Raw genomic sequence first — 26,907 nt, forward strand, 5'->3', positions numbered from 1 at the left:
TTGACTGTTCAGCTCTTTATTAGACCACTAGGTGTTTTAGATGAGGCAAAGTAAGGCAGTTTCACAGAGTTAAACAAATGCAACATAAAAGAATGTAACACATCTTTGCATCATTAAAACAAATGTTCCACAGCATAAACGAATGTAACACATCTTAAAATAATATTCCACAACAGATTCTTACTTCTACGACGTCCCTCCTCCCTTATCCTGCAGGTATTTACTCTTCCTTCTCAAACAGCAAAACACAAGCTACACAGGCAAATGCTTTATGGATGGGAATCCTTTATTTGTGTGTACACGAGGTACACACACATTTGTGTGAGCCCATGTGCGTGTGTTCCTGGGTGTAGAGTACATGCACATGTGTGAGTGTGTATGTGGACATTGAGTGTTTTCTTCAGTTACTCTCCACCCTCATTTTTGAGACAGGCTATGTTCCTGAACCCGGAGCTCATCAACTCAGGATGGCCAGCCAGCCCCAGCAGAGATCTCCCTGGGCCAGCCTACCCAGCACTGCAATCACACAGTTTTGCACGTGGGCATTGGAGGTCAAACTAGGTCAAGCACTTGACCGACGGAGCCATTGCCACAGCTCCTTGAATTCTTCATTTTTGAAACAAGAAGATCTGCAGCGAACCACAATTCCAAATAGTTTTACTCCCCCGATTTTGTGAGGTTGTGGTTAAAAGCAGCTCCCCAGAGAAATCACTAAAGTTCCCTAACATTTCCATTTTTCTTGTGTGAGCCACCTTTGGAATTAGTTTGGATTAAATATTGAATTTTGTTTAAATATATATTTTTATATAATTAGATTATTTTTTACATTCCCAGTGTGGCATTCTTTTTCTTTCTTCAGTTGCTGAGCTTGTATGGACAGATGTGGCTGCATTTTAAAGACTTGGTATTGAAACCAGCTCTCGCGGATGTGACGCTCATAAATTGATATTTTAACCAGTGGAGTTATATGGCCACTGCTTCTTAATTTACTTTGTGACGACCAGTCTGTCTGGGGATAACTCTGGCCTTGTAGACTGTTGTTGACTGCTGAGTGTATTCCTAGTTCTCTTGTGATGTGGGGACAGGAAACAGACTCTCAGACACATTCACACTCAGGGAAAACAGACGCTCGACTCTGCCAGGATGCCTGCTGGGGCCAGATTTCCAACTGGAACAGTAACATTTAAAAATGCTGGTATACAAATACTATTATAAGCTTCTTTTGAAATGAATGTTTTTCTTAATATTTTACACAAAGGAGGAAAATGTGGCTTTAACTAGTAAGAAGTGTGTTTTTTTAAACTACAAAAATAAAATTAAAGCACATTAAAATCATGAAAGCTAAAATGAAAAGGAGATGATGATAGCATTGCAGTAAACATCATTTTCTAACATTATAACCTTTGATCTATGTGTATGAGCTCCGGTAATTGTCAGACACAAGCGTCTGACACAAGCATACCTTTGGTTCTGTTCTTCAAAGAGTTGAAATATTCTTTCACATATTCTTCTTAGTTGTCATCTTTATTTTTATGTTCTGAACAGGTTGGAAACGCATTCAGAGGGCTACCAGGATACAAGGACATGCGTGTTCTTGAATTCAGGTAAAGAGATGTACTCTAAGAACGCGTGTGTGCCGTGCTGCCCTTTGTCTGAGTGGACTAGCCTGGTGTTCACCACATATATTCTAACAGCTCGTGATTGGAGTGCTGTAATAATGTTACTTCTGGTGAATTAATTAATACTAGTATTGTACAAGTGAAACTGAGTTAATGAGAGTTAAAGTAATGTATCCATGGAGATGTAGCTCAGTCTGAGGCTGGACTGTAGTAAGATCCTAGGCGTTGTTTAGACCAGCTATGCAGCTCTCATTTGGCACTGGGCCCTGGAGTCAGATTAGAAGTGACTTCAGGCTTTCTCTGAAGCTTCTCAGTGTTGTAGTGAGGTAACTGTCAATCCTCAGAGCAGACACTTCCAACCCTCCTTTCTGGAGAGACAAGCAGGTTAAAGGAATCAACTAGCCTACTGTGGGCAAGCAGCTCTCACCTGAGGGTGGAGGAGGGATTTTGAAATGAAATAGCTCATATTTCAGGGCTTGCTCTTTACCCCCACACGAGAGTCTTCCATTTGGGGGCCGGGAAATTGCTTTTGCCCGGATATTGGATATTGGGACACAAGTTGGGGCTGTGCTTCATGTTCTCAGCAGTACTTGTGGTGGCAGCAAGTGTTTATGTAGCACGTTAGTGTGCCTGTGTGTGTGTGTATGCATGCACGCACACGTGCGTGTGTATGTATGGTGCCCAGGTTCCTTCGGTAAAGAAGCTACAGGGGTAAAGAAGCTAAGGTTCCTTCGGTAAAGAACCTTGTCTTGAACCCCTCCCCCAGAACAGAGACAATTGAAATCACTAATCCAAGGGCAAGTAACTACCTGGTGCAGGGAGGCAATGCCTGTTGCACTATCTACTTGACCTTATGCCACAACAGCCCTTCCAGCGGAGCGCTGCAGCACCTCCACGATGACCAGAACGAAGGCTGTTGACGATCTCACTCATCTGGTAGCTGTGACACACATGACCTCTAGAGTCATCTTGTCTAGCTTGTCTGCTGGGAATGCTGCCTGTGCACCTTGGGCTGGATGGCTTTGATTGGAGTACTCAACCTCAACTTTTCCTCTGCATAAAATAAATTCACCTATGAGTCCCACTTTAAAAAAGCTTTTGTAATACTCTGGGGAAATTAATGATGTCTTTGTTCTTTAGTCTCTTTACAGGCAAGGTGGATATTAGCAGTCCTTAATGAATCTTAATGAGGATTAAGTGAATTAATTTTTGTAAAGCGCTTAGCACAGTTTCAGGTGTAGGGGATGTTCTTTTTTTAAAAAAAATTTGTTATTTTGTGTATATGGGTGTTTTACCTGCATGTAACTCTACACTGCATGTGTGCAGTTCCTGCCCCCTCAGAAGCTAGAAGAGGGTGTAGGATCCCCTGGGACTAGAGTTACAGACAGTTGTGAGCTGTCATGTGGATGCTGGGGATACAATATGTCCTCTGGAAGAGCAGCCAGTACTCTTAACAGCTGAGCATCTTTCCAGACCAAGAAGATCTATTTGATGCCTGTTATATAAAACAGACAAAGACTAAACACTATGCAATGTACCGTAGGCTAGCTGGGCGGACCTTTACCAATGGTCTTAGTACAAGTGCTTTTAACTACTGAGCCATCTCTCCAGCCTGACAGTCCTGATTTTAATACCAACAATTGAAACCTTCTGATGATCTGCCAATAAGTTGATTTACAGAGATGAATAACACACTTAAGAAGTATTTTTAGGGTAAATTAAAAAAAAACTGTAAAACCCCTTGGCTTTAAGATGACTTCTCTCTTTCTTCACCTTCATTTCCTTTTGTTTTTTTGAGGCACAATCTTTCTATGTAGGACTGGTTGTCCTGGACCTTGGTATATAGACCAATAGGCTAGCCTCAAGCTCACTTCTTTTTTAACACCATAGATCTGATTTGGATACATATTTTCCTTAAGAAGACATTTCAAATAGCAATGAATGATGTGACAGTTATAAAGATAATTGAACTCTAACTGATACTTTTGTTCTTTTCAGGTCTCCTCAGGAAAATGGCAGGTAAAAGTCCCTTTTAGTATTTCTTTATTGTCCACTGTTAGTATCTAGTGCTGGGGCACAGGAGAGCACAGCTCAGGTCTCCAGGCTCCCCTAGTCTCATTGTGCCACTCCTTATAGGCCAGAAGTGGGCAAGCTACAAAGAGCCATGATAAACATTTTAACCTTTGAAGGCCATAGAGTCCCTATTGCAACTTCTCATGCCATAGACACAGGAGACGCATTGTTAACTAAAGAGAACAGCTGTTCCCCAGTGAAGCTTTGGTCACTGTCTGTGGTGGTACACACCCATAACCTTAGTTTTTAGACCCGAGGCAGGCTGATTGCCAGTTCAAAACCAGCCTGAGTTGCATAGTGAAATTCTCTGTCCATAAAAAAAACAAACTTGCCAAGACAAAAATCATTTGTTTTAAAAAATTAATTTAATTAATTTTTATTTTATGAACAGTGATTGGTGCTTTGCCTGTATGTGTATCTGTGTGGGGGTGTCACATCCCCTGGAACTGGAGTTACAGACAGTTATAAGCTGCCATGTGGGTGCTGGGGAATTGAACCTGGGTCCTCTGGAAGAGTAACCAATGTTCTTAACTGCTGAGCCATCTCTCCAGCCCAATGAAAACCATTTTATGAACACTGAAATAGGAGTTCCGTAGACATTAGGCTGAAGTGCACTCATAGGCTAGGACTGATAGCTAACTGACTACTGTTTTAAATAGTTAATTTAAAATAAAAATAAAACTCATTAGCAAACACACTTTCAAGTCCTTTGTGCCAGTCAATCAAATGAACTTTAAGGTGCATTTGATGAAGGTGATATCATTGAACTTTATGATAGCTTATTTGTAAAGATAACTGTTCTTGAAATTTTAGGAAGCACAATGCAAAGACACAATCAGTCATCCCCTTTTTTGAAAATTGCTGTTTTTGTCCATTGGACTCTTAATTTACTTCTCTTAAAAGCCTCGTAAATACAAATGGAGTCCATGAAGCAAATTTGTGGTGAACTATAGGAGTGTTCAGCCATTACAGAAATGCTCCTTCATTGCAGTCAGCTCGGCATCTTTGGCTTCCACATCTGTGTATCTGTGGATTCAACTAACTGCTCATGAAAATACTATAGAACAGAAATCAAAAACAAAGATATTGTAGTGAATGTATACAGGCCTTTTTGGGTTGTCATTATGCCCTAGATAGCATTTACATTGAGAAGCATTCTAGAGAGGATTTAAAATCTAACCCACAGGGGTCACATACCAGATATTTACATTATGGTTCATAGCAGTAGCAAGACTACAGTTATGAAGCAGTAATGAAATAATTTTATGGCTAGGGTCACTACAACATGAGGAGTTGTATTAAAGGGTTGCATTAGGAAACCTGAGGACTACTGTTTTTAATTTTGTTTTTTAAACAGTTTTTTTTAAAAAAAAGTTTGTACACCAATCCCAATTTCCCCTTCCTTTCCTCCTACTAGTCTCCCCACCTTCTTCCTCACTCCAGCCACTCCTTGGAGAGGGTAAGGCCTCCCACGGGCAGTCAACAAAGTCTGTCATATCACTTGAGGCAGGACCAAGGTCCTCCCCTCTGAATCTAGGCTGAGCAAGGTATCCCAACATAGGGAATGGGCTCCCAAAAGCCAGTTCATGCACCAGGGATAACTCGTGCCCCCACTGCCAGTGGCCCCACAAATTTCCCAAGCTACACAACTGTCACCCACATTCAGAGAGCCTAGTTTGGTCCCCAGCTGTCAGTACGAAGTCAGTGAGCTCCCATTAGTGTGGGTGAGCTGTTTCTGTGGGCTTCCCATTACAGTCTTGACCCCTCTGCTCACATTATCACTCCTACCTCTCTTTGACTGGACTCTGGGGAGCTTTGTATCAGCTTCCATCAGTTGCTGGATAAAGGTTCTATGATGACAATTAAGGTCATCAATTTGATTAGAGGGGAAGGCCAGTTCAGGCACCCTCCCCACTATGGCTTAGATTCTTTCTTTTTCTTTTTCTTTTTTTTACTGATTTTATTGAGCCCTACATTTTTCTCTGCTCCACTCCCTTCTCTCTCCTCCCTTTAACCCCCCTCCCATGGTCCCCATGCTCCCAATGTACTCAGGAGATCTTGTCCTTTTCTACTTCCCCTGTAGATTAGATCCATGTATGTCTCTCTTAGGGTCCTCATTGTTGTCTAGGTTCTCTGAGATTGTGAATTGTAGGCTGGTTATCTTTGATTTATGTCTAAAAGCCACTTATGAGTCAGTATATATGATGTTTGTCTTTCTGGTTCTTGCTTACCTCACTCGATATGATGTTTTCTAGATCCATCCATTTGCCTGCAAATTTCAAGATGTCATTATTTGTTTCTGCTGTGTAGTACTCCATTGTGTAAATGCACCACATTTTCCTTATCCATTCTTCGATCGAGGGACATTTAGGTTGTTTCCAGGTTCTGGCTATGACAAACAATGCTGCTATGAACATAGTTGAGCATATGTCCTTGTGGTACAATTGAGCATCCTTTGGATATACATCCAAAAGTTACATTGTAGGGTCTTGAGAAAGGTTGTTTCCTAATTTTCTGAGAAATCGCCATAGTGATATCCAAAGGGGTTGTACCAGCTTGCACTCCCACCAGCAATGCAGAAGTGTTCCCTTTACCCCACAACCTCTCCAGCATAAGTTGTCATCAGTGTTTTTGGTCTTGGCCATTCTTACAGGTGTAAGATGGAATCTCAGAGTTGTTTTGATCTGCATTTCTCTAATGACTAAGGATGTTGAGCATTTCCTTAAGTGTCTTTCAGCCATTTTAGATTCCTCTGTTGAGAGTTCTCTGTTTAGGTCTGTACTCCATTATTTTATTGACTGATTTGTTCTTTTGATGACCAATTTCTTGAGTTCTTTGTATATTTGTCTGTTTGGAGATCAGACTTCTATCTGATGTGGGGTTAGTGAAGATCTTTTCTCATTCTGTAAGCTGTTGTTTTGTCTTGTTGACCGTATCCTTTGCTTTACATAAGCTTTTCAGTTTCAGGAGGTCCCATTTGTTAATTGTTTCTCTCAGTGTCTGTGCTACTGGGGTTATGTTTAGGAAGTGGTCTCCTGTGCCAATGCATTCAAGTGTACTTCCCACTTTCTCTTCTGTGAGGTTCAATGTGGCTGGCTTTATGTTGAGATCTTTGATCCATTTGGACTTGGGTTTTGTGCATGGTGATAGATGTGGATCTATTTTTATTTTTTTAACATGTTGATATCCAGTTATGCCACATTGCTTAGAATCTTAACTGGGGTTATCATTGTGGATTCCTCAGACTTTCCCTAATGCCAGGTTTCTTGAAGTAAGTCGAAAGATGCATGTGGTGTCTATTCCACTGCGGCTCAGGTGCTTGGACTTCGTGGGATTTGGTGTGCGTGGAATGAGGAAGAACACTGCAACCAACCCCAATAAACACCTAGGTTTGAAAATGTGTTTCTGATTTCATTTACATTTTTTGACAGGTATTTATGAAATGCTTTGTTATTGAGCAAACACCATGCATAGAGAAATGAATAGTTTTTGGGTTTTGAAATGCATAGGGTGATAATCCTTTTTTTTTTCTTAAAATTTTGTCATCTTTGTACCCTTGTAGAATAGTAAAATGAGGATTTGTATTTGTATCTTTTGGCTAATGAGGACATTTTGTTTTAGAGAGACATATTGTCTTGTTGAAAGTTCATGACTAGGAGATATCAGATATCTTGATCAATCAGAATTTGGGTTTCTACTTTTAGTGATTGTGACATGCTCTGCACTATGCACTCAAGAGATCTAGCTGTTTAGTTACTTCCTATGGTGATCAGACTGTGGAAACAGCCCTAAAATTTGAGGCTAGCCCTAGTATCGACAGGATGGGTAGTAGCCATTTGCTGACTGCTAACAGTCTTGTGTAGAACACAGAAAACATGAAGTTACTACATTAGTATAGAACATTAGCCAGGACAGAATTTTCAAAATTGTGTAGTGTTATCAGGTAGTGTCAGCTAGATGGCCGAACTGATTTGTAAATTTGATATGCTAGTGTTCGGAGTTGTGCATGAGCGACCATGTAGAACAGAAATAAAGAATCTACACTCCATCCTCCTTTGCCACCAGCATTTAGATGCATGTGAAATTTTTGATTTTCTTTTTACTACGTGAAATCCCCACTTACTACACAGACTTAGTAGAACCCAATTGAAAGGAACAGATAGCATGCTGATCTGGTAGACACATGTCCCAACTTCAGCTTCAGGCATTGTAAGCAAGCATACACTTTCTTTCTAGAAGAGACATTACTAGGGAGGCATTGTCTGAGTCTCCCTGAGATACTCTACTCTTATTCAGCTTGAGTGATGATATGTAAAATGTGTACAGCAAACTAGCCAGTTGGGGTATCTGGGGAGAGAGACTAAGGGCGAATCTTTCCTCCATATGATTGACACCTAACTGATGGGTTCCAGGGTGATTCACACTGAAATGCACCTGGTGCCACGGTGGCCGGCTACCTCAGGTTACTGGGTGTGGGGCCAGCACAGCTTTCTTCAATCAGAAATGTTCTGTCTACCCCTCTTGTGAACTTCCTTGGCATCTTGAAATTTTAAAAAATTTCCTTCATCCAGAGCAGTCTTTGCACTTTATGGCTTGCCAGAGTGCAGCTTTCCTGGGTCACAGTGAAGTTCTTGGCTTTAGGAATACATGATTTCTTGGTATTGCAAGTATTTCTTTGAGTTCTTGTTCCAAGACAAAAACATGATAATAAATTATACTATCTTTCTGAGTCATTTTATCTTTCTTAATGAATTTGTCTTTATTAGACGAGATATGTTATAGAAGACATATTATCTTTAGATGAGCAATGCAAATACTGGGAGGCAAAATGATACTTTGTCAGCAAAGAACAAGGTTGGTAATCTAACACAGACTTCCCGATTTGCATAGATTTCTCATCCAAGAACATTTCTCATGATCTTCTCTCCTTCATGTCTAAAAGCCATGCAAGGCACATGCTACCCTGCCAATAAATAAGTGCTTGACTTTCCTTGGCCGATATTTCATGTAACAAGGAAGCCATTGGAGTTCTGTTAGGCACAGCCTCAACTTCTTCCTCCTTCTCTTCCTCCCCCTACTCCTTTTCCTCTCCCCTTCCTCCTTTTCTTAATTGTTACCATTGTTTCCTGTCTTAGAGTCATGATAACAGTAAAGAAAGTATAATATGTTATACGGATACCTTGAGGAGGAGCCCAACTTTCTGAATATGCAGATGTGGTTTATCCCACCAGGCTCGCGAAGAATGTGGCATTGAGTTGTGGGTGACCTGGAAACAATATCTCTAAATGAGTACTGAACACAAATGTATGAAGAAAATAGACGTGCTCTTCAGGGTAAAAGTCGTTCCTTTTATATTTAGAGACAGAAAATATTCCAGCCTAAAAGATGAAGTGCCCTTTAAGTGGCAAAACTAAAAATGATCTGATCTGTTTATATTAGTGACAGCATCCATCACTTTGCCATTACTTTGGGAAGTATTTATTGAGCTACTATGAGTTAGGCCTTGTTTTGAATGCTTGGAATACATTGTTCTGATGTTTAGAATGACAACGGTGTCTGTCCAGACGGTGGGAGAGAGAGAACATGACCCATGTTGTCAGTGTGAGAAAGAAACCCCCTGAGGAGGTGACAGTCAAGCTGAAGCATAAAAGGCATAGGAAGGTGAAGGAGGCACGCACACGTTCGTTCATGAGTATAAGGGGATGCATGGACTGGGGGAATAAGTGGACATCAAAGATCTGAAGATCGGTATAAGGGGATGCATGGACCTGGGGGAATAAGTGGGCATGCAAGGATCTGAGGATCGGTATGTGGCACCTGGACATCAAAAGACCAGAGGTTTCCAAAGAGAAATGGGGAGTGTGGCATGGTAAGTTCAAACCAGAAGGCGTCCTCTTATTGTTTTATGCCTTGAAATCATCACATAATTCCTTTCCTTAAAGAGAAAGATTGAAAATTACTCACAGATTAACCTTTTAGCCTAAATCATTAAAAGGCTTTGATTGCTTGAGGGACTGAGGACATGCCCTTCACACGTCGTAATGGCTTTCAGTCACGTTCACCTCCTACCCTCTTTTGTCCCCCTCATATTCCCACTAGTCTCCTTTCTCTACTCAATGCTATCTAACTAGCTCCCTTGGTACCTTGATGCCTTTTCTCCTTGGAATGTGGCTGAAGGTCTGTTTACTGGAGTATCAGTTATCACTTTTAAAGAGCTCAAAGTCACCCTTTAGAATAGGATGCTTGTCAGATCTGGGAGGAAATCAATACTGAAAGGACCCAGAATTTCTTTTTCTCAATGTAATCAATTATGTATGTTAACAGGCAGGGTAGGGAGGAATATTGGAGAGGTCTGGTTGCTTACGGGCATCCTCTATAGACTAGGGTATCATCTGCACTATGTTCATCAGGACGGGCCTGAACAATACAGTACTTACAGGTAGGAAAGGAAGACTTCTAAAGACCACTGCACGCTCCCTAAACCGTAAAAGACAATTCTTTTCAATCGATCTTTTTCAAATGGGAAATGCACCCACCAACTGTGTGAGTTTTGCATTGGCTAGCTCATGTATTCCTTCCCCATAGGAAAACCCATGAGAAGTTACAATCAAAAGTCTCTTTCATAAGCTCAAACCCAGGGGAAGTTGGGTGACCAGAATGACCACTCTCATCAAACCAGGACAGTTTGTTATATTTGTTTTTAACCTATGGAAATACCTTTAAAGAAGCCCCAATACACTGGTGCCCATGTGAAGGTACAGTCTCACCTCTAAGGGGATAAGATTATTAATTCTGGAGTCAAATATGAGTGGCTGTGTCCTAGAAACACAGGTTCCATGTTACCCAAATTCCATGTTCTGATGTGGTAAAGGTTTCAAGGAGTTTTATAGTAACAGGATAAATAGTAACAGATGCTGTTTCAAATACAGCGAGAGAAACACGGACAGACGGGCACAGAAAAGCAGGAAATGTCAGCTGTAGGCCTTAGATGGCGTCTGATGGCCATCTTAGCCTTTAGGTGGTGGAAATTAGGGGTCTGTTTGCACAATCCGAGGAATTTACCTCCTAGTCACAAAGATGTTTGGTCACACACAGAGGAGGCTAGTACATGTCTATGAATAGGACTAAAGATGACCCAAGATAATTTGCCTCTAGTCTTGCAATATTTCAAACTTTCCCATCATTAAAGTCCTAATCAGTTAATCAGCCTTCCTGAAAGTTCAGTAAAGATGACATTCATTCAAGAAACTTCATTTCATGTCTAGATTTCTGCTTATGTAATAGACACGGGGTAGCTCTCAGTATGAATTGCCAAGATGAATATTGGGACTGGAAACTTAAGAAGAGAGAGAGGCAGTCACAATAACAAAATCTTTTTACAAGCACATGACAGTTATAATCGAGTAGGTACCCGTTCAATTGTGGATGATATACTCACATACATATGATATACTCAAGTACATATCTACATCTGTGCACACAAATATTTAATTTCCTGGGAAGATGCTGTCTGTTTTTATGTTTTGAGTTGGTAATCATTTGCTGCCATGGAATGTCTGAAATAGATATCTTCCATTACACATCTGGCTTGAGTGGTGTTTTTGTTCTTGGCCCTGGAGGTATCATGTGTACCAGATGTGCAGGCTGTGTGAAGAGGCAAGCTGGGGGCAGTGTAGTGGTGAATGACACAGAGATGCCCTCATAATGACTCTGTCAGGTAATTGCGTGGTGCTGAAGCGGAAGCCTGGTTGCGCCACATCTTCACTGCAAAATTCCAAGGAGCCTTTTGCCTTCTCTTCTAACTTTATTATTGTTTCCTTAATAATATTCTGAAAACATAAAACTTTTAATAAACTTTTGTGAAAACTAATTGAGACAAAGGCATGTTGAGAACACTTAAAAGCTATTAGTGTTTGGTTGTTAGAGATGCCTGAGTGCGTGGGGGGGGTGACTGACTGTCCAGGAGACACGTTCCCATCGGCTCCCAACTTTATCTTCTTATATTATTTCTTCAATGGCTAAGGAAATGTAAAACATCACACCAGCTACTGCTTGTTTGTTCTCCCTCCTTTATCCTACCTTCTTTTCATTTGCTTGTACAAAGGGTTAGTGAAAAAGCTTACTTTGTAAATAGTTGTTTGTTACCACTTCCTGTTGTTCCATTTCATTCATAAATGAAGGAATCATCAAAAGAAAAAAAGATAAAAGAGAAAAATAGGAAAAAAACCCATAAGGATCTCTAAGTTAAATATAGAATTAGTAAGCGTCAGAGTGTCGTAAACAGGTCAAGAGAAAAATCTTGTCATAACACCCTTTGCAGTTTCACATTAAATTTATTGAACTGTAAATTCTCTGGCCCGTCACTCAGAAGTAGGTCTCCTGAAAGAGTCACATAGCTGTCATTCCAGAAAATATCCTAGCCTGCTGTCTGTCTGTCTGCTTATCTGTCTGTCTATCATCTATCATTTTTCTATATTAGAAAAATAAGTTGCTTTATTTTCAAAAACATTTAACTTTTTACCTAAAAGTTTGAAATTTTTTCTCCTCAATGAATATCTATGGTTTAGTACCTAACTTTTCTGATAGCAATAATAAGGAGATATGAGAAAAATTTTAAATTATTTTGGGGAGGAGTTAGAAGGTGTGTATGTGTATGTGTGCGTCCATGCATGTGTACATGTGCATACATGCATGCCATACAATATGAACAGAGGTCAGGGTCAACTTGTGGAAGTTGATTCTCTCCTTCACACTATTGTGGGTCCAGGGATTGAACTCAGGTTATCAGGCTTGGTGACAAATTCCATCATTGTCTAAGTCATCTGAAGAGACCAATATATCTTTTCTAACAGAAGTATAAATTGTAACAAATCCTAATGCAAGAAATATCTTCCAGAGAAGAGAAGAGATAATACATTCTAGAGCCATATATAAAATGACTATGGCCTGGGAACATAGGTTTCGGTTGCACTAAATTCCATGTACCAACATGACAGTAGTTTCATGGTATTAGAGCAAAGAATGTCCTAAGTCAGCATATTTTTAAAATACAGTGGTGGAGATATAGGGGAAGTGGGTCATGATAAAGTGGAGAAATCTCTGTTATAGGCCCCTGATGTTATCTTAGTTTTGGGGTTGGTAGGAGCTGGAGCTCTGTTTGCACATTATGAAGGATTTATCTAATAGTAACACGGGCGTTATGTCACCCACAGAGGCGGGCAGTAAATGGCTATTACTTTGGCTCTGGCCTTGAGACATCCCAGCCTCTCCACACCACTGAAGTTCTGAATAGTTTGCCAGCCTCGACAGTTAGATTTTCTCCCCAGGAACTCTTGTTCACATAGAGGAAGAAGGAAGACGGGAATTATTGAAAAGAAAGGAGTTGGCTTTGAAAGAAAGGGAAATGGTACAAAATGTGGTGCATGAAGAACCTCTGATACTGTGGTAGGGTTAACTCTGTGGCTTCCTTAGAATTCTAGTCCTGTTATTGAAGCTATGACCCTCCGTTCTCTGGGGAGGGGAGGAGGTGCCACGTTTTGATAGAATCCCCCTCTTGACCTAATGCTGTCTCTAGACCCAAAGCTGCTTTCTTGTGCTCTTTTAGCTGGACCTAATCTGTTCCCCTGTCATCCACAGTGGGATCGACGTTCTCTATGCGGTTACCTTCAATGGTGAGGCCATCAGCAATACCACCTGGGACCTCATAAGCCTTCACTCCAACAAGGTGGAAAACCATGGCCTTGTAGAGCTGGCCGATAAGCCCACTGCTGTTTACACAATTAGCAACTTCAGAGAGTACATCGCTGAGACGCTCCACCAGAACTTTCTGATGGGAAATTCCTCTTTGAATCCAGATCCCAAGTCTCTCCAGCTTGTCAATGGTGAGCTGACTATCACTCCTGACATCCGTACGTAACTTCCCTCCTTTTCCGATATCGTCTGGTGAAGATTCACCTCACTAATATATATGGTTCTCCTTTCTTAGACTGCACAAGACAGGACCCATGCTGATGGATCCCAACAGTCATTTGGGTTAGATTATCCTGGGCTTCCTGGAATGTGTCTTCCCAGAAGGTCACAGAGTGGGGAAGTGGAGAACAACATGGCAGTTAGAAGCAGCTTGAAGGGGGAACAGAGTGTAAAGAAAAGGAAATATGAACCGCAACAGGCTGCCGTGCTGCACGGCAACCGCAGTGTGAGCCGTTGAAAAGGCCGGTGGACCAAGGCTTAAGAATTGGCAGAAAAGGAACCATGGAGGAAAGCTAAGGGAAGCTGGCTTAAAGAGCCAGATGCTGAGCCCCGAAAGCTCAACACGAAGTTCGACTTTCGGTAACTGTGGCAATCCTGTCATGGGTCACAATGAGCAGATGGAGCTGGGATCATAAAGGAAAGGGGGACAGAGTTCTATCTTATTTGCTGTTATTGCCTATTTTCTGTTTGCTTTGCCACGATGTCGTCACGTATGGGCTCTTTAACCTTTAAAATTTCCAGCGTAACATAATTAACTGAAGTGAGAAATGAGGAAAAAAATGTAAGTTGCTAAAGTGGAAAATGAGAAACATACTTATGATGATGTCTTAAAATTATTTATTTATTTATATGGATGAGTGTGCACACCACAGTGTATGTGTGGCGGTCCTAAGCCGATATGTGGGAGTCTGTCATTTCCTTATACTATTTGGATCCTGGGGGTTGAACTTGGGTTGTCTTGCTTGGTGGTAGCAGGGACCTTTCACACTAAGCCATCTGCTGGCCCTAATGATTCATTCTTAGAAGAAGAGGGTAACACTCTAATTGACCAAAGAATGATTTGTGAGTAATGTATCCCCGAGACCCAGGACATATTCTACGACTCTCCAGAATGTTTATTAATAGAAAATTGGAAGTGACATATAGGAAATAGGACCAAGGACCAAGGTATGGAGAGGAATTGTTTAAAACTTCGCTTTTGCCTCATGTGAGCATGGTCTCATGGAAGCGCAGCTATTGTGATTGGCTGATCATTGGCTTTGTGTTACAGATTTCTAAGTTTGGTTTGCATTTTGTCTAGACGCTCGTTAAATCAGGCTGCAGATCAGGGTCGGAGAGACCAAGTTTTGTGAGCGCAGCAGCTTGCTTAGGCCATGTTAATTTGCTGTAGAACCTTTCAAACAGCCTCCTTCTGTGGTTGAGTGTGTGATGTGTGCTGCAGATCTCAGATACAGCAGTGTCTCAGAAATAATGCCTTACATTGTCTTTCCTCAGTGAGAGGAGTTTTGCTCCCCCAGACAGAAGACATAGCTTCTTGGAGCACCGAAAGTTCAAGTTTTCAGGTGCCAGCACCCTCTGCTCTGGTAAGCCCCTATGCCTTAGGCCAGCCCTACCCCTGAAAGCGCTCTTCTTTGTAGCCTCTGCCACTTTGGCATCGAGATTTCACCTCCCTGTTCCTGTTTCAAGCATTCTGCTGCATGTGCCTGGATCATCACGCACAGTGGAAAGCTCAAGGGGACCAAATATTGGTTCAGAAAATTTAAGCCTTTCTCAGTGGTTGAATGAAGTTTGGATTGCAGACACCACATGGGGCATAAGTACCTGCTGCTCAGACTTGTTAGAGGGTAATTAAGCTGTAAGTGCCACTGAGTTGTTTTTCAGTTACCTAGAAATAGTTTTTTTTTTTAAATAGCCAAGGCTACACATTGATATTCATAACTACAGAATAGAAATTTTTTATTTCAAAGATTATGTGTTGAGGGAAAGTTGAGCTATGGCGGTAGAATAATGTATGGAAGGGAAAAAGAGTGATGATATTGCCTAGCTGAAAAATACTCCTATTTTTAATCCTAAAATTAGTTGTTCTCTTAAGTGAATTTTATTGTTTATTATTATTTTATGTGTGTGTACTCATAATATATGTGGGGGATGCACACGGAGTGTGGAGATCAATAGCCAACTCTGGGAAGTTGATTTTCCCCTTCTCCGTTTTTGTGGGGTCAGGCATGCCTCTGAACTCGGGCTGCAGGCTTATGCAGCAAGCTTTACCCAGAGAGCAGTCTCTCCTGCTCACAGCCCTCCTTTAAGTCGGAGTGCAGCATTTCCATCTGTGCAGAAGCAGAATGGAATGAATCCTCCCTTTTGTTCTTACCATCCCCTTTCCCCACCACATCTCTATTTCCCATTTCACTTATAGGGAGATATTGAGGAGAAAAGAATACTTCCTCGTGTGTGTGAAGCCGCAGAATTGACACCACCAATGCCAACACAAGGACTCCTGTGTGGGGAGGGTTCAGTGTTAGCACAGGGACACGTAGGTGGGGGTGGGGGGACTCTTCACATCTGACAGCCATAGATCACGTTCTTGCTTTCTTAAAATGTCTTCATACCAGCTGTTTGAAATCATTGTTTCTTGAAATTAGAACTCTAATGGGAAAAATTTGAGATTAAATGTGAGATTAAACTAAAAAAAAATTTGAGATTAAAATTATATCATTACCCCTTTTCTTTCCTCCCTCAAAACCCTCCCATGGACTAACCTTTTTTTCTTTCAAATTCATGGACTCTTTTTTTTTTTTTTATTTTTTTTAAATTTTTTTTGTTTTCTTCTTTTTTTTAAAATTGCTTTTATGTGTACGCGTGCACACGCGCACACACACACAAACACATACACACACACACACTCCTAAATGCACAAATACAACTTGTTCAGTCCATATAATGTTACTTGTATACTATGTATTTTTTAGGACAACAATAGAAATTAGAAAGCAAATTTATTTGATCATTAATCTATATAACCATCTGTTTTACTGAGTAACTTAATTTTAAGTGTGGAGTTATCAGAAATACACTTTTCTTTTTTTTTCCTACCATGTGGTTGCTGGGAATTGAACTCAGGACCTCTGTAAGAGCAGCCAGTGCTCTTAATCTCTGAGCCATCTCTGCAGCCCAGAAATATACTTTTCACTGAGTACTATATTAGAGATGAGATCAGACAAGAACAGGCACATTCAGGGAGGTATGGCCGTAAACAAGCTCTGTATTGGAGAAAGAATGGTTTGCGGATATTGACATTAGATGGCACATTAATTAGATGTTTGCTTACCTCTCCATTCAAATGTATTTATTTGTGCTTTTTATGTGCCAGGTACCAAGGTAACTAAGTGGAATGGGTGTGGTTCTGCCCATGAGAGACGGGTGGCAGACAGATTTCCAAACAAATAAGATGACACAGTGTTACGGGCGGTCACCAGAGATGACCACTCAGACACAGAGTAGAGCCAATTAAGAGTCTTTATTCCAGCCAGCTGGGACCACACCAAGTGTTCGGGGACCTAGGTGTGGCCCTGAGTGTCCACAACACACCCGGGTTTTGAAGGCAGAGACCTTGTCCAGGTGTCTCGCTCAGCAGCCGCATGGGGCTTTGCAGAGTAAGCAGTTTGAAGCCAGCAGTTTAAGAGAAGCTAAATTCAACGGGAGGGAGTTCCATATAAACAGGCAGATGAGATGAGGGGTGAGCTAGAGGAAGTTCTGCACAAACAAGCATTTTTAGCAAAGGCTAAGCTAAGTTAGCTAGGACATCCTGACTATTGATTCTTAGAATGGCATTGGGTAGTTTTCCATGGGATTCTACATCAAGAAGATCAGAGTCTAGTTAAACCTGGAAACAGCTTCAGCAACAGTACAAGACAGAGAAACCTCTGCCCTATCTGTCCCCATCTCAATAGCTCCTCTCCTGAAGTCCATTCAGAATGAAGACGCAAGGCTTCCTACAGCCCAACTTCTAATCCCATCATCCCGGGACCTCTCAAACCACAGGCGAGCTGTGGTGGTAGTTTATAAACAGAATTAATGATTTTGGGGATGACCGTAGAGGTCAGTCTATAAAGGGCCTGCCACTCGAACATGACAAACTTTGTTCACATTCCCAGCATCCACATAAAAAGTGGGTGTAGCAGTGCTCATCTGCCACACTAGTGCTAGAACAGGGGTGCAACTGGGTCCCCAGAGCTTGTTAATCTAGACTGTTGGTGAACTCTAGATTCACTGAGAAACCCTGTCTCACAAGCTAAGATAGAGAGTGAAAGAAGAATATATGTAGCATCAGCTTCTAGACTCCACATCTCACATACTCCCAGCCCCAAACACATGTCCATGTACACACACACGCACACACATGCAGTGAAAAGACAAGACTTTCTTTATCAGCCAGAGGTTGCCAGTTGGTACCATTTAGCTGGATTCAGAATGGGACATGTGTTTTGAAACTAATTTTGAAAAGTTAGTGTCTAAACATTAGGTTTTTTACATAAGAATGCAGATTTTTATCTTCTTTTGAGAACTAGGACTAACTGATACCATGAAGTCCCCATTCCCTTCTGCCCCAAAGTTGTCAGAGTGTTGCTGTGGCTGTCAGTCAAGGATGACAAACACTGGCTAACTGGGCTTATCATCAGTAACCCTGTGGTGCTCCATTGTCCCTGCAGCCAAACTCTTTATGAGAAGTGCAGGAAATTAAGTAACCATTTAAGGAAGGTAGAGTATGTAAAAAATTATTAATACATAATAATGTGTGGAGTAAATGTGAGTTTTTGTCAATACACAACATGATCAAATGAGGGTAACTGGTCATCTATGATCAAATATTTATCATAATTTTGTATGGTGGAGATAATTGACCTTAGTTATTTGAAATGGGCCACAAGTTGTTGGTTAACTATAGTTGTTCTGTTATGCTATAGAGTACTAGTTCCTTCTAGCTGTGATTTTATACCATGAACCTCGATCTTTAGATCCCTGCTTCCCCTACATTTCCTAGCCTTTGCTGCCACTATTGTATTCACCACATCCACAAAACCTAGTTGATTTGTTAGCTTCTAATATTTATGGGAACATGAAAGAGTTAGACATTGTAATGTTGATGAGTGGCAATAAGACATAGCAATAATTGACTTCAAATGTACAGTTATTGTTTGCTTCCTTCCTTTCTGTAATGTTTTACTTTATTAGAGAAGTGACGTTTGTTACCTAAATTAACATTTTAGAGGTGGGAAGATTAAATTTGGAAGCTCTTGGCATCCCAGTTATGAAAATCACTTGTTTTTCACTATGCCTTCTTCAGAACTACAAAGTTCTTCACATGGAAATTAGAACCAGTGAAACTTACCAGCATAACATTAAATGCTGAATGAAAAAGAATTCGTGAGTTGAATTTGTTACTAGAAGCATCTATTGATACAAAAATAAAGAAATCACCCATCTAAGTTCGAGTGGGAGAAACAGCAGTACTGGGAAACCCAGAGCCATGGCTTTAAATTCTGATAGTTCCTCTTTTTTTTCTTCTTTTGTGAATGTTTTGACCATTTAACTCCTATGAACATCTCTTTACCTGTAACATACAAGGCATGATTGGATTACCTGATTCTAGAGTCTTCCTAGGTTTAAAATTGATACATTTATATGTTGACATACTTGTGCATACTCTGCTCTCCTCCCATTCCTGAAGAATGGGTTGGTAAACTCCCTGAGCCTTTCACAAGTTAATATAGTTCCTTGACTTCCTTTTTCTTTAATATTCAGGATTTCAATTCATTATCCTATCATTTATTAATTAAACTTTTACTCTCTCCTTCAAATCCATTCAGAATAACTTAGACATTTTAAGGCAAAATCCAGGGCAGATTTGTGTGTCTATGTGGTGCTGAGTTACACAGGTTACCTTGCATACAGGTCAGCAATTGCAAGACACTTACACTGCACAGTTATTTAAGACTAACTGTGCTACCCGTGATTCCAGGCTCCCAAGATGCTACTGTTGACTGTGTGAGTGCTGAACGTTGTCTGTCTGATGAGATCTCCTCTACGACCAGTCTTCCTCTCTTCAGGGTCACACCTGTTGAAGAGCCCCCAATAGGGTGTTTTTCCTGTCTTGGAATCTTTTATTTTCTCTCTACCTTGTTTGCTTTTGCACCTCGTCATTTGAGGCTGGCCTTCCACTTCCTCCTTCACACACATACATTTTCACTTCTACCGTACATTTTACTTCAGCCAACTCAGCTTATTAGAATATTGGACTCTGGAGATGGGAAAGATGGTTTAGCAGTTAAGAGCACTTGCTACCTTCCCAGGGACCTGGTTCAGGTCCCAGCATCCACATGGCTGCTTACAACCATCTCTAACTCCAGTTCTTGGGTATCCAGTGCCTTCTCCTGGCCTCTGTGGGACCAGGCATGCATGCGGTGCAAAGCATTCATTCATGTAAACCAAAAGTAAAGAAATCTTAAAAGAGGAATATTATATGCCAGGCTAATGTCTAACATAGATTCAAATACACAAACTTCCACCGCATTATGACTCTTTTACCTATTAACAACTTCATCAATTAATTTCTTTTACATAGAGTAGCTTTCATAAGATTAAATAATTAGCACATTCAAGGGTTGTATTTCTGTCTACTTTCTATTTCTAAAGCCAAATGTTAATATAAAGTTTGGAGAAAGAGAAAAGTGCATTTGAGGAATGCAGCAATTTCATAAGTATGTCTTTTTATTTGAGACAGCAGCCCACATTGCGATATGATAACATTTTTCATAAAAAAATAAAGTCCCCTAATTAAACGCCTCTCAAAATAATGGATAAAATACTAATTTTTATTTCCTGTTGTGGGTATATGTTCAGGTCTGTGCCAAAAACGTTACATGTATTGCTATCTTCTATGTATTTAAAGTCATTTATGCCAAAAAGATAGAAGGAAATGAAACACCCAAAGCCGGAGAAACAGAGTTCTCTCTCAAGTGTTCACTTTGTTTCGAGTCTTCTAACTATGGTGTTTCACCTGGCCCTGTCGCAGGTGGATTTTAAGAGGCTAGGTGGGTTCTCTGTAGATTTTCAGACTAGTAGCTCGCTGAACTGGGATTTGATCCCCGACTATTTCCTTCAAGGACTCTTGTGTTCCTCCCACTCGGTATTTCCTTTCCATATGGTTCTTTTCTCTCTGATATGATGTAGCCTTTTTCTCCCTCCCCAGGATAACACCCTTCAAGCTGAATGGCTCTCAGCAGATGAGTCCACCACCACCAGTATCTCACCACTTGGTTTCAGCTCTGGTCCTCCCTCAGCCACTGGCAGGGAACTCCGGGAAGCAAGTGCTTTGGGTGATTTGGGGTCTACGCCTAAATTAGCCTCTCCCTTGAAGGTGGTCCTCAGTTCTTCCCCAGAGGTTTCAGAGGGTAGCCACTTGACTCTTCATTCTGTTACCCCAGCAGTGCTTGAGATGGGCTTGCCTGTGGCTACTGAGGGAAGGACTTCTGGATCTTCCATATTAGAAGATGGTGAGAAACTTGAATCACTTTTTATCATTCTCTTCTGACTGGGGGCAAGGGCTTTGAAGAGATTCTAGTGGAGAGGAAAACAGGGTAGGGTCCCTTAGAGAGAAAATGTCTTGGGAAATGTGCCTGAGAAGAAAAAACAGATTTAAGTAGTCAGACTGGAAAATAAAAATCACTGTATCTTAAGAAACAGACTTGAGGAAGTAGGGTGGAGATCAGTTAAGAGATATTTTGAAGGTCATAGTGAATGATATATAATTAAATTACTGTACCTACTACTAACAACGAACTCTGCCTGCTTGAATATAGTGAACTACATGAAAGAAGATTATTCCAGTATGTTCTAATAAGATTATGGGAGAAGCTCTAAGGATTTTAGGTTATAGAATATTGAGGAGAATATAAACTAGGAAAGTCACAGAGAAATAGAGGCGGAAACAAAATAGTTAATCCTCTAGATCAGTGGTTCTCAGTATGTGGGTTGTGACAATGATCCTTTCCCAGAGGTCACCTAAGACCATTAAAAAGCACCGATATTTACATTATAGTTCATAATAGTAGCGAAATTGCAGTTATGAAGTATCAATGAAAATAATTTTATGGTTGGGGGCAACCACAACATCAGGAACTATGTTAAAGGGTCACAGCATTAAGAAGGTTGAGAACAAGAATGTTGTGGGATAGACTGTATGTGTGAAAGAGAAAATGAATAAAGATATAAATAATGGGTCTAGAATTTTGTACATGAGGGAAATATAAAGGATAAAGACAATAAACATAGAAGAGAAAGAGAAATATAACATCCAGAAAAAATTTTCCATAAATTTCCAGTGGATTCAATCTGTTTTGCAATATGGTTCTTTATTTTCATTGGACAGAAAGGCAAGTGCTTGATGATTATTTCAATAATTAAATCTTCACCTCAGAGAGGTGGATTGTTTTTATGAATGCTTGCCCCACACTATGAATTTATGATCGTATCTTCCTGTAGTGTAAATATTAAGTCAAGTGCTTGAGGATTATTCCAGTAATTAAATCTTCAGCTCAGAGAAGTTGGCTATGTTCATGAATTCTTACCCTGCACTATGAATTTTTGATTGCATCTTCCCGCAGTACAGATATTAAAGGTCAGAATTGTCCCTGGTAACTGGAGAAAATAGGTAACTAGTTTTATTGGAGAACAAGAGTTTCAATTTGTAGATTAACTAACAGAAAACACTGTTTTTTTTTTCTTTTTTTTTTTAGGATTAGCCAATACTGAAGAACCAGAAGATGCTTCTATGGATGTAGTGCCTTCAAGCTCATTAATTAAACCTGTGCCAAAAGAAGCAGTACCACCTATTGAAGACTCTGGCACGACTCTCTTAACACCTTCACCACATCTGACCTCGTCTGTCATAGAAGACCTTGTTAAAGACACAACTGCACCTTCTGGCTTGGACTCCTTGACTTCCAAAGTCGCAGACCGACTGGATGTGAGCCCATGGTTTCCAGACACCTCTGAAGAAAACGAGTTCATTTCTGAAAGTGGTTTGGGCTCTGGGTCTGGGAAAAATCTGGATCTGATTACTTGGCCACAGAGTGAGACTTCACCAGAGGAGACCACTGAAGCACTGTCAAAGTCGAGGCCTGAAGATGAGTATACACTCTTGCCAAGTGAAGGGCTAGAAAAATTACATATAGATGGCAGAGTAGATTCCACAGAACAAGCTACTGAACCTTCAGAGCATGGAGATAGTGATAAACCCACCAGTTTTGCAGAGGAAGAACCCCTTGGTGGATTTACTCTACCCATCTTGGTGGAGTCTGCAACTCAGGCCACATCTCTGTCTTTTCCTAAGCACACATCAGACGTACCAGACACTGATTCTTACTCAGCTACCAAAGCATCCTCTTTGCTGGCAGCTCTAACAACCTCTGCTTCCACTGAGCAAACAGAGGGAGTGAATACCCTTCTAAAGGAAGATATGGTGCAAACAGAGTTATCCAGTCATGAAAGGCTTCATGGTGAAATTTCGGTGGTGAAACCAGATATGCAACCTGTGTGGACCACATTGCCAGAATCAGATATAGTTTGGACACGAACTTCTTCCTTAGGGAAATTGTCCAGAGACACATTGGCAAGTACTCAAGTGAGCACTGACAAGCTCTGGTTGGAAGCTTCCATGACACAGTCAACTGAATTGCCTCCAACAACCAGCTCCACCCAGCTAGAAGATGAAGTAATAATGGGCGTACAGGACATTTCATTAGAACTAGATCGGGTAGGCACAGATTACTATCAGCCTGAGCTAACACCAGAACAAAATGGCAAGGTTGGTAGCTATGTGGAAATGTCTACAAATGTTCGCTACACAGAGATGCCTATTGTGGCTCAGCCCACAAAAGGAGGTGACTTGAGGCACACCCTGACTGCAGGAACATTGGTGGTGTTCTTTAGCCTCCGAGTGACAAACATGATGTTTTCAGAAGACTTGTTTAATAAAAACTCTTTGGAATATAAAGCCCTGGAACAAAGGTTCTTAGAACTGGTAAGCATAGATTGTAAAACATGAGTATTAGTGAATATCATGTGAATCCCTTCCTGTCCTCAGCACACTAAGTCAGAGTCCAGAGAAGTGGGTTTTTAAGGGCATTGATTTCCTCTTACCAGGCAGCATCATGGCTTTGGGTGATAGGTGAACAATAAGGCATGTGGATTCAAGAATTGGAAACATGGCATCAGAGTGATGTGAGGTTAGATGCTGAAGATTATATGGCAGGGATTCTGTGACTGAACTAAAATATGAGAGAAACTCTCAAACTCACTGTGAGACCCATCCTTTGTGGATGTTCATATCTTCATTGTTGGGGCCCTTCAGCAAAACAGAGGGAATAAACTCTAAGCATCTAGAATAGTTTATGAGTTCCACAACATTTCTAAATGCATCATGAAGATCTCATGATATTCATAATTTATATAATTAAACCATTCTTATTTATTGATTTTTTTAGTTGCTGTATAAAATAAAGATTTTCATTATGGCATTTTATACATACATATTGTTATATTTTGCTCACATTCAACCTTACATTCCATTCCTCTGTCTTTTACACCTTCCCACTAGTCTACCTCATCTTCCCAAATAGGCCTCTGCTGCGTTTATGTCTTATTTGTATATGCATAGGACATGGGGAGGAGTCATGCATGATATGTATGTACATATAACATGTGTGTGCTGTTAAATCTAGTTATTTATATGAAGAAAATTGGATACTTTCTCTTTCAGGGATGGAAGGCTTTACATTTTGTAGAATTCATACTAAAAAAAAAAATCCTCACACGAGCATTCTTTTTGTTTGCTTTTGTATGTTTTATTGTCTTTCTGGCATGCATTCAACTAAACATTAACTATAGGCAGTAAGCATGATCGTTTTGTCATTTCCAGTTGGTTCCCTATCTTCAGTCGAATCTGTCAGGGTTCCGGAACTTAGAAATCCTGAACTTCAGAAATGGCAGCATCGTGGTGAACAGCCGAGTGAAGTTCACTGAGTCTGTCCCTCCAGATGTCAACAATGCCATGTATATGATTCTGGAAGATTTTTGTACTACTGCTTACCAAACCATGAACTTGGATATTGATAAGTACTCCCTGGATGTGGAATCAGGTAATCATAGTGCCTATCATCTGAGACTTCTTGGTAGAATCCAGGTCTTGTGTGTTTTCTTTTCCATTGAGTCTAAGTAAATCTGATACTTACAGGAAGAAAAAAGTACTGCACCAGACACAGTCCCACATCTTGAGAATTAGTGCAATAAGTGTTTCAAGGGACTCTCACATGTCGAGGAGACAATGGTTGCTTACAAAGGTTTACGAAACAACCATTATGTTTACCTCCCAGGCCTTTTTCTACACATTCTTTCCAGGTCTCTTTCACTTACCCGGCTTTTGCTTTGTCTCTATGTTGCCATGACCCTAAATATGTCCTTTATTCTTTCAACAGATAATATATAGATAAACACTTTAAGTTTCTATATTGATTCTCTTTAAGCTTTTTATCAGTATCTCTGCATTTTTGTGTGTGGCTGTTGAACTTGGGGCTTCCACATGCCAGACAAACCACCGCTGAGCTAGTCCTCAGTCATCTGTTGTTTTGAGACAGGCTCACTAAAGTTATCCAGGCTGGCTTTGAATTACCTCTGCAGGATAAGCAGGCCATAAATTTGCAACCCCCGGTCTCAACCTTCCAAGGAGTTGGGATTACGGCCCTGAGCCTCAAATCACCAGGCCTTGCTTCACTTAACTCTGTGTTTCTCTGTACTGATCAGGCTTCTCTGAGAAGTATTATTTAATTGATGGACAATCCCTGCTGGAGTGTATTTGACATATTCTATGTATACTAAATTGAAAGTATTTAAGAGTGAATTCTTACTTCGTGCTTCCTTCTACTCTTCATTTAATCTATGCTTCTCAGTCTCAACCAGAAATGTAGGAAAATCTGGGAAGTCACTCTTGATTTGGTAGTTCCCATCACAGCAACGTTCAGCTGTTCACCAAGCTTACACTAATACTGAGTTACAAAATATCCCCAAACCAGGCTCTTATCTCTGTTGTCATGGTTACTAACCTATCCAAATGAACATCATATCTCAAACTGACCACTTCTTTCACTTCTCTAGCTCCTCCACCTGCCTCTTCTCCAGATAGCAGCCCTACCACTCTGTAAATCAGCTTTTAGATGATCTTACATGGCTGTTTTATGTGTAACAACGGCTGCCTGGTTCAAGGCTACATAGTCTGAACCCCATCTTCCTTCCTAGTATTACCCAGTGATCTAACTTTTGGCCCACCATAGTCCAGTCAAATTGTGTGTTTCAGGTCTTCAGACACCCAGATCTTTCTGTGGTTTTAAAGGCTCTGCTTATTACTTCCCCCTTTGCCAAAATATTTCCCGATTAGTTTAAGCCTTGGTTCAAATGTTGCTTCTAGAAATCCTCATACTCCACCCTGGAGTTAGTCTTCCTATAACACTATGGTCATTTCTCTGTAGAACGTAGCACACTTTTATAGTGTTATCTTGTGTGGACAGTGCTTAACAACCATTTCCCAGCTGAAATTTCCATGAGGACATGTGTCTGTTGCAGTAAGCATTTAGCCGAAACATAGCACAGGACTCTAAGTACCCGAGAGAGTATTCTCAAAAGGAACCACTGTTTTTGTTTGGAAGAACTTGGTGCAGAGAATACCACTGGAACCTGAAATTTTGTTTTATTTTTTCTTTCTATGCACCAGGGGATGGTGTTTTTGAGTAGGAATCAGGTGAAATGTCTAGCATTGTATTTCTGTCGTCCTTTTATTCCCAAACTTGTTTGAAAATGAGACCTACTTTTTTTCTAAGCTGGGGGAAAAATGCAAGCCTTCTTTCCTTTGAAATCTTTGAAGGACCATTATTCATTGCAAATGGGAAAATGATTTAGCTAATCTTTCAATATTCAAATCTCTTGTTACATGAGATCTTTGAGGTTGTTTGCACAGTCTTTGCTGTGTGGTGTGTGGAAGAAGCATTTAATTATAATTTGTAAGGCAAGAATGTTTGCCTTCACTCCATCGTTTATCATTTGCATGGCTCTAAACAAGCCATGTGAACTCTAAGTTGCTCATGTATTATATGGGCATTCTATTACCTGGCCTATATAGTTAATAAGGTGTGCCTCAGGACTAAACAAATATTCAAGAGTATTTGACTAGCTCTCTCTATATGAGCAGTTATGACTCTTTGTTCTTATTGTGATGGCACTCCTCTTCCAATTTCAAAGTTCTGGAGTTCAAACCCTGGGCCTCAAACATGTTAGGCTGGTGCCCAGACACTGAGCTATATACTTAACTCCTAGTCAACTTCTTTTTAAAAAGGATTACAATAGATAATCACATTGC

At 40.6% G+C, this 26,907-nt stretch overlaps 1 protein-coding gene across 1 annotated transcript in view; it reads left to right on the forward strand.

Annotated features, from left to right (window-relative positions):
- Impg2 (interphotoreceptor matrix proteoglycan 2) overlaps positions 1-26,907 on the forward strand; it is a 66,898-nt gene that overhangs the window by 34,389 nt on the left and 5,602 nt on the right. The window contains exons 9-15 of the mRNA XM_087897814.1: positions 1,546-1,604; positions 3,618-3,638; positions 13,329-13,573; positions 14,937-15,025; positions 20,692-20,995; positions 22,238-23,523; positions 24,421-24,640. Of these exons, the coding sequence (XP_087753940.1) occupies positions 1,546-1,604; positions 3,618-3,638; positions 13,329-13,573; positions 14,937-15,025; positions 20,692-20,995; positions 22,238-23,523; positions 24,421-24,640 (2,224 nt within the window). The remainder of the gene's footprint in view (positions 1-1,545; positions 1,605-3,617; positions 3,639-13,328; positions 13,574-14,936; positions 15,026-20,691; positions 20,996-22,237; positions 23,524-24,420; positions 24,641-26,907) is intronic.

Source organism: Myodes glareolus, chromosome 2 (genome assembly GCF_982192425.1).
Source record: "Myodes glareolus chromosome 2, mMyoGla1.1, whole genome shotgun sequence".
In the NCBI taxonomy this organism is placed as follows: domain Eukaryota; kingdom Metazoa; phylum Chordata; class Mammalia; order Rodentia; family Cricetidae; genus Myodes; species Myodes glareolus.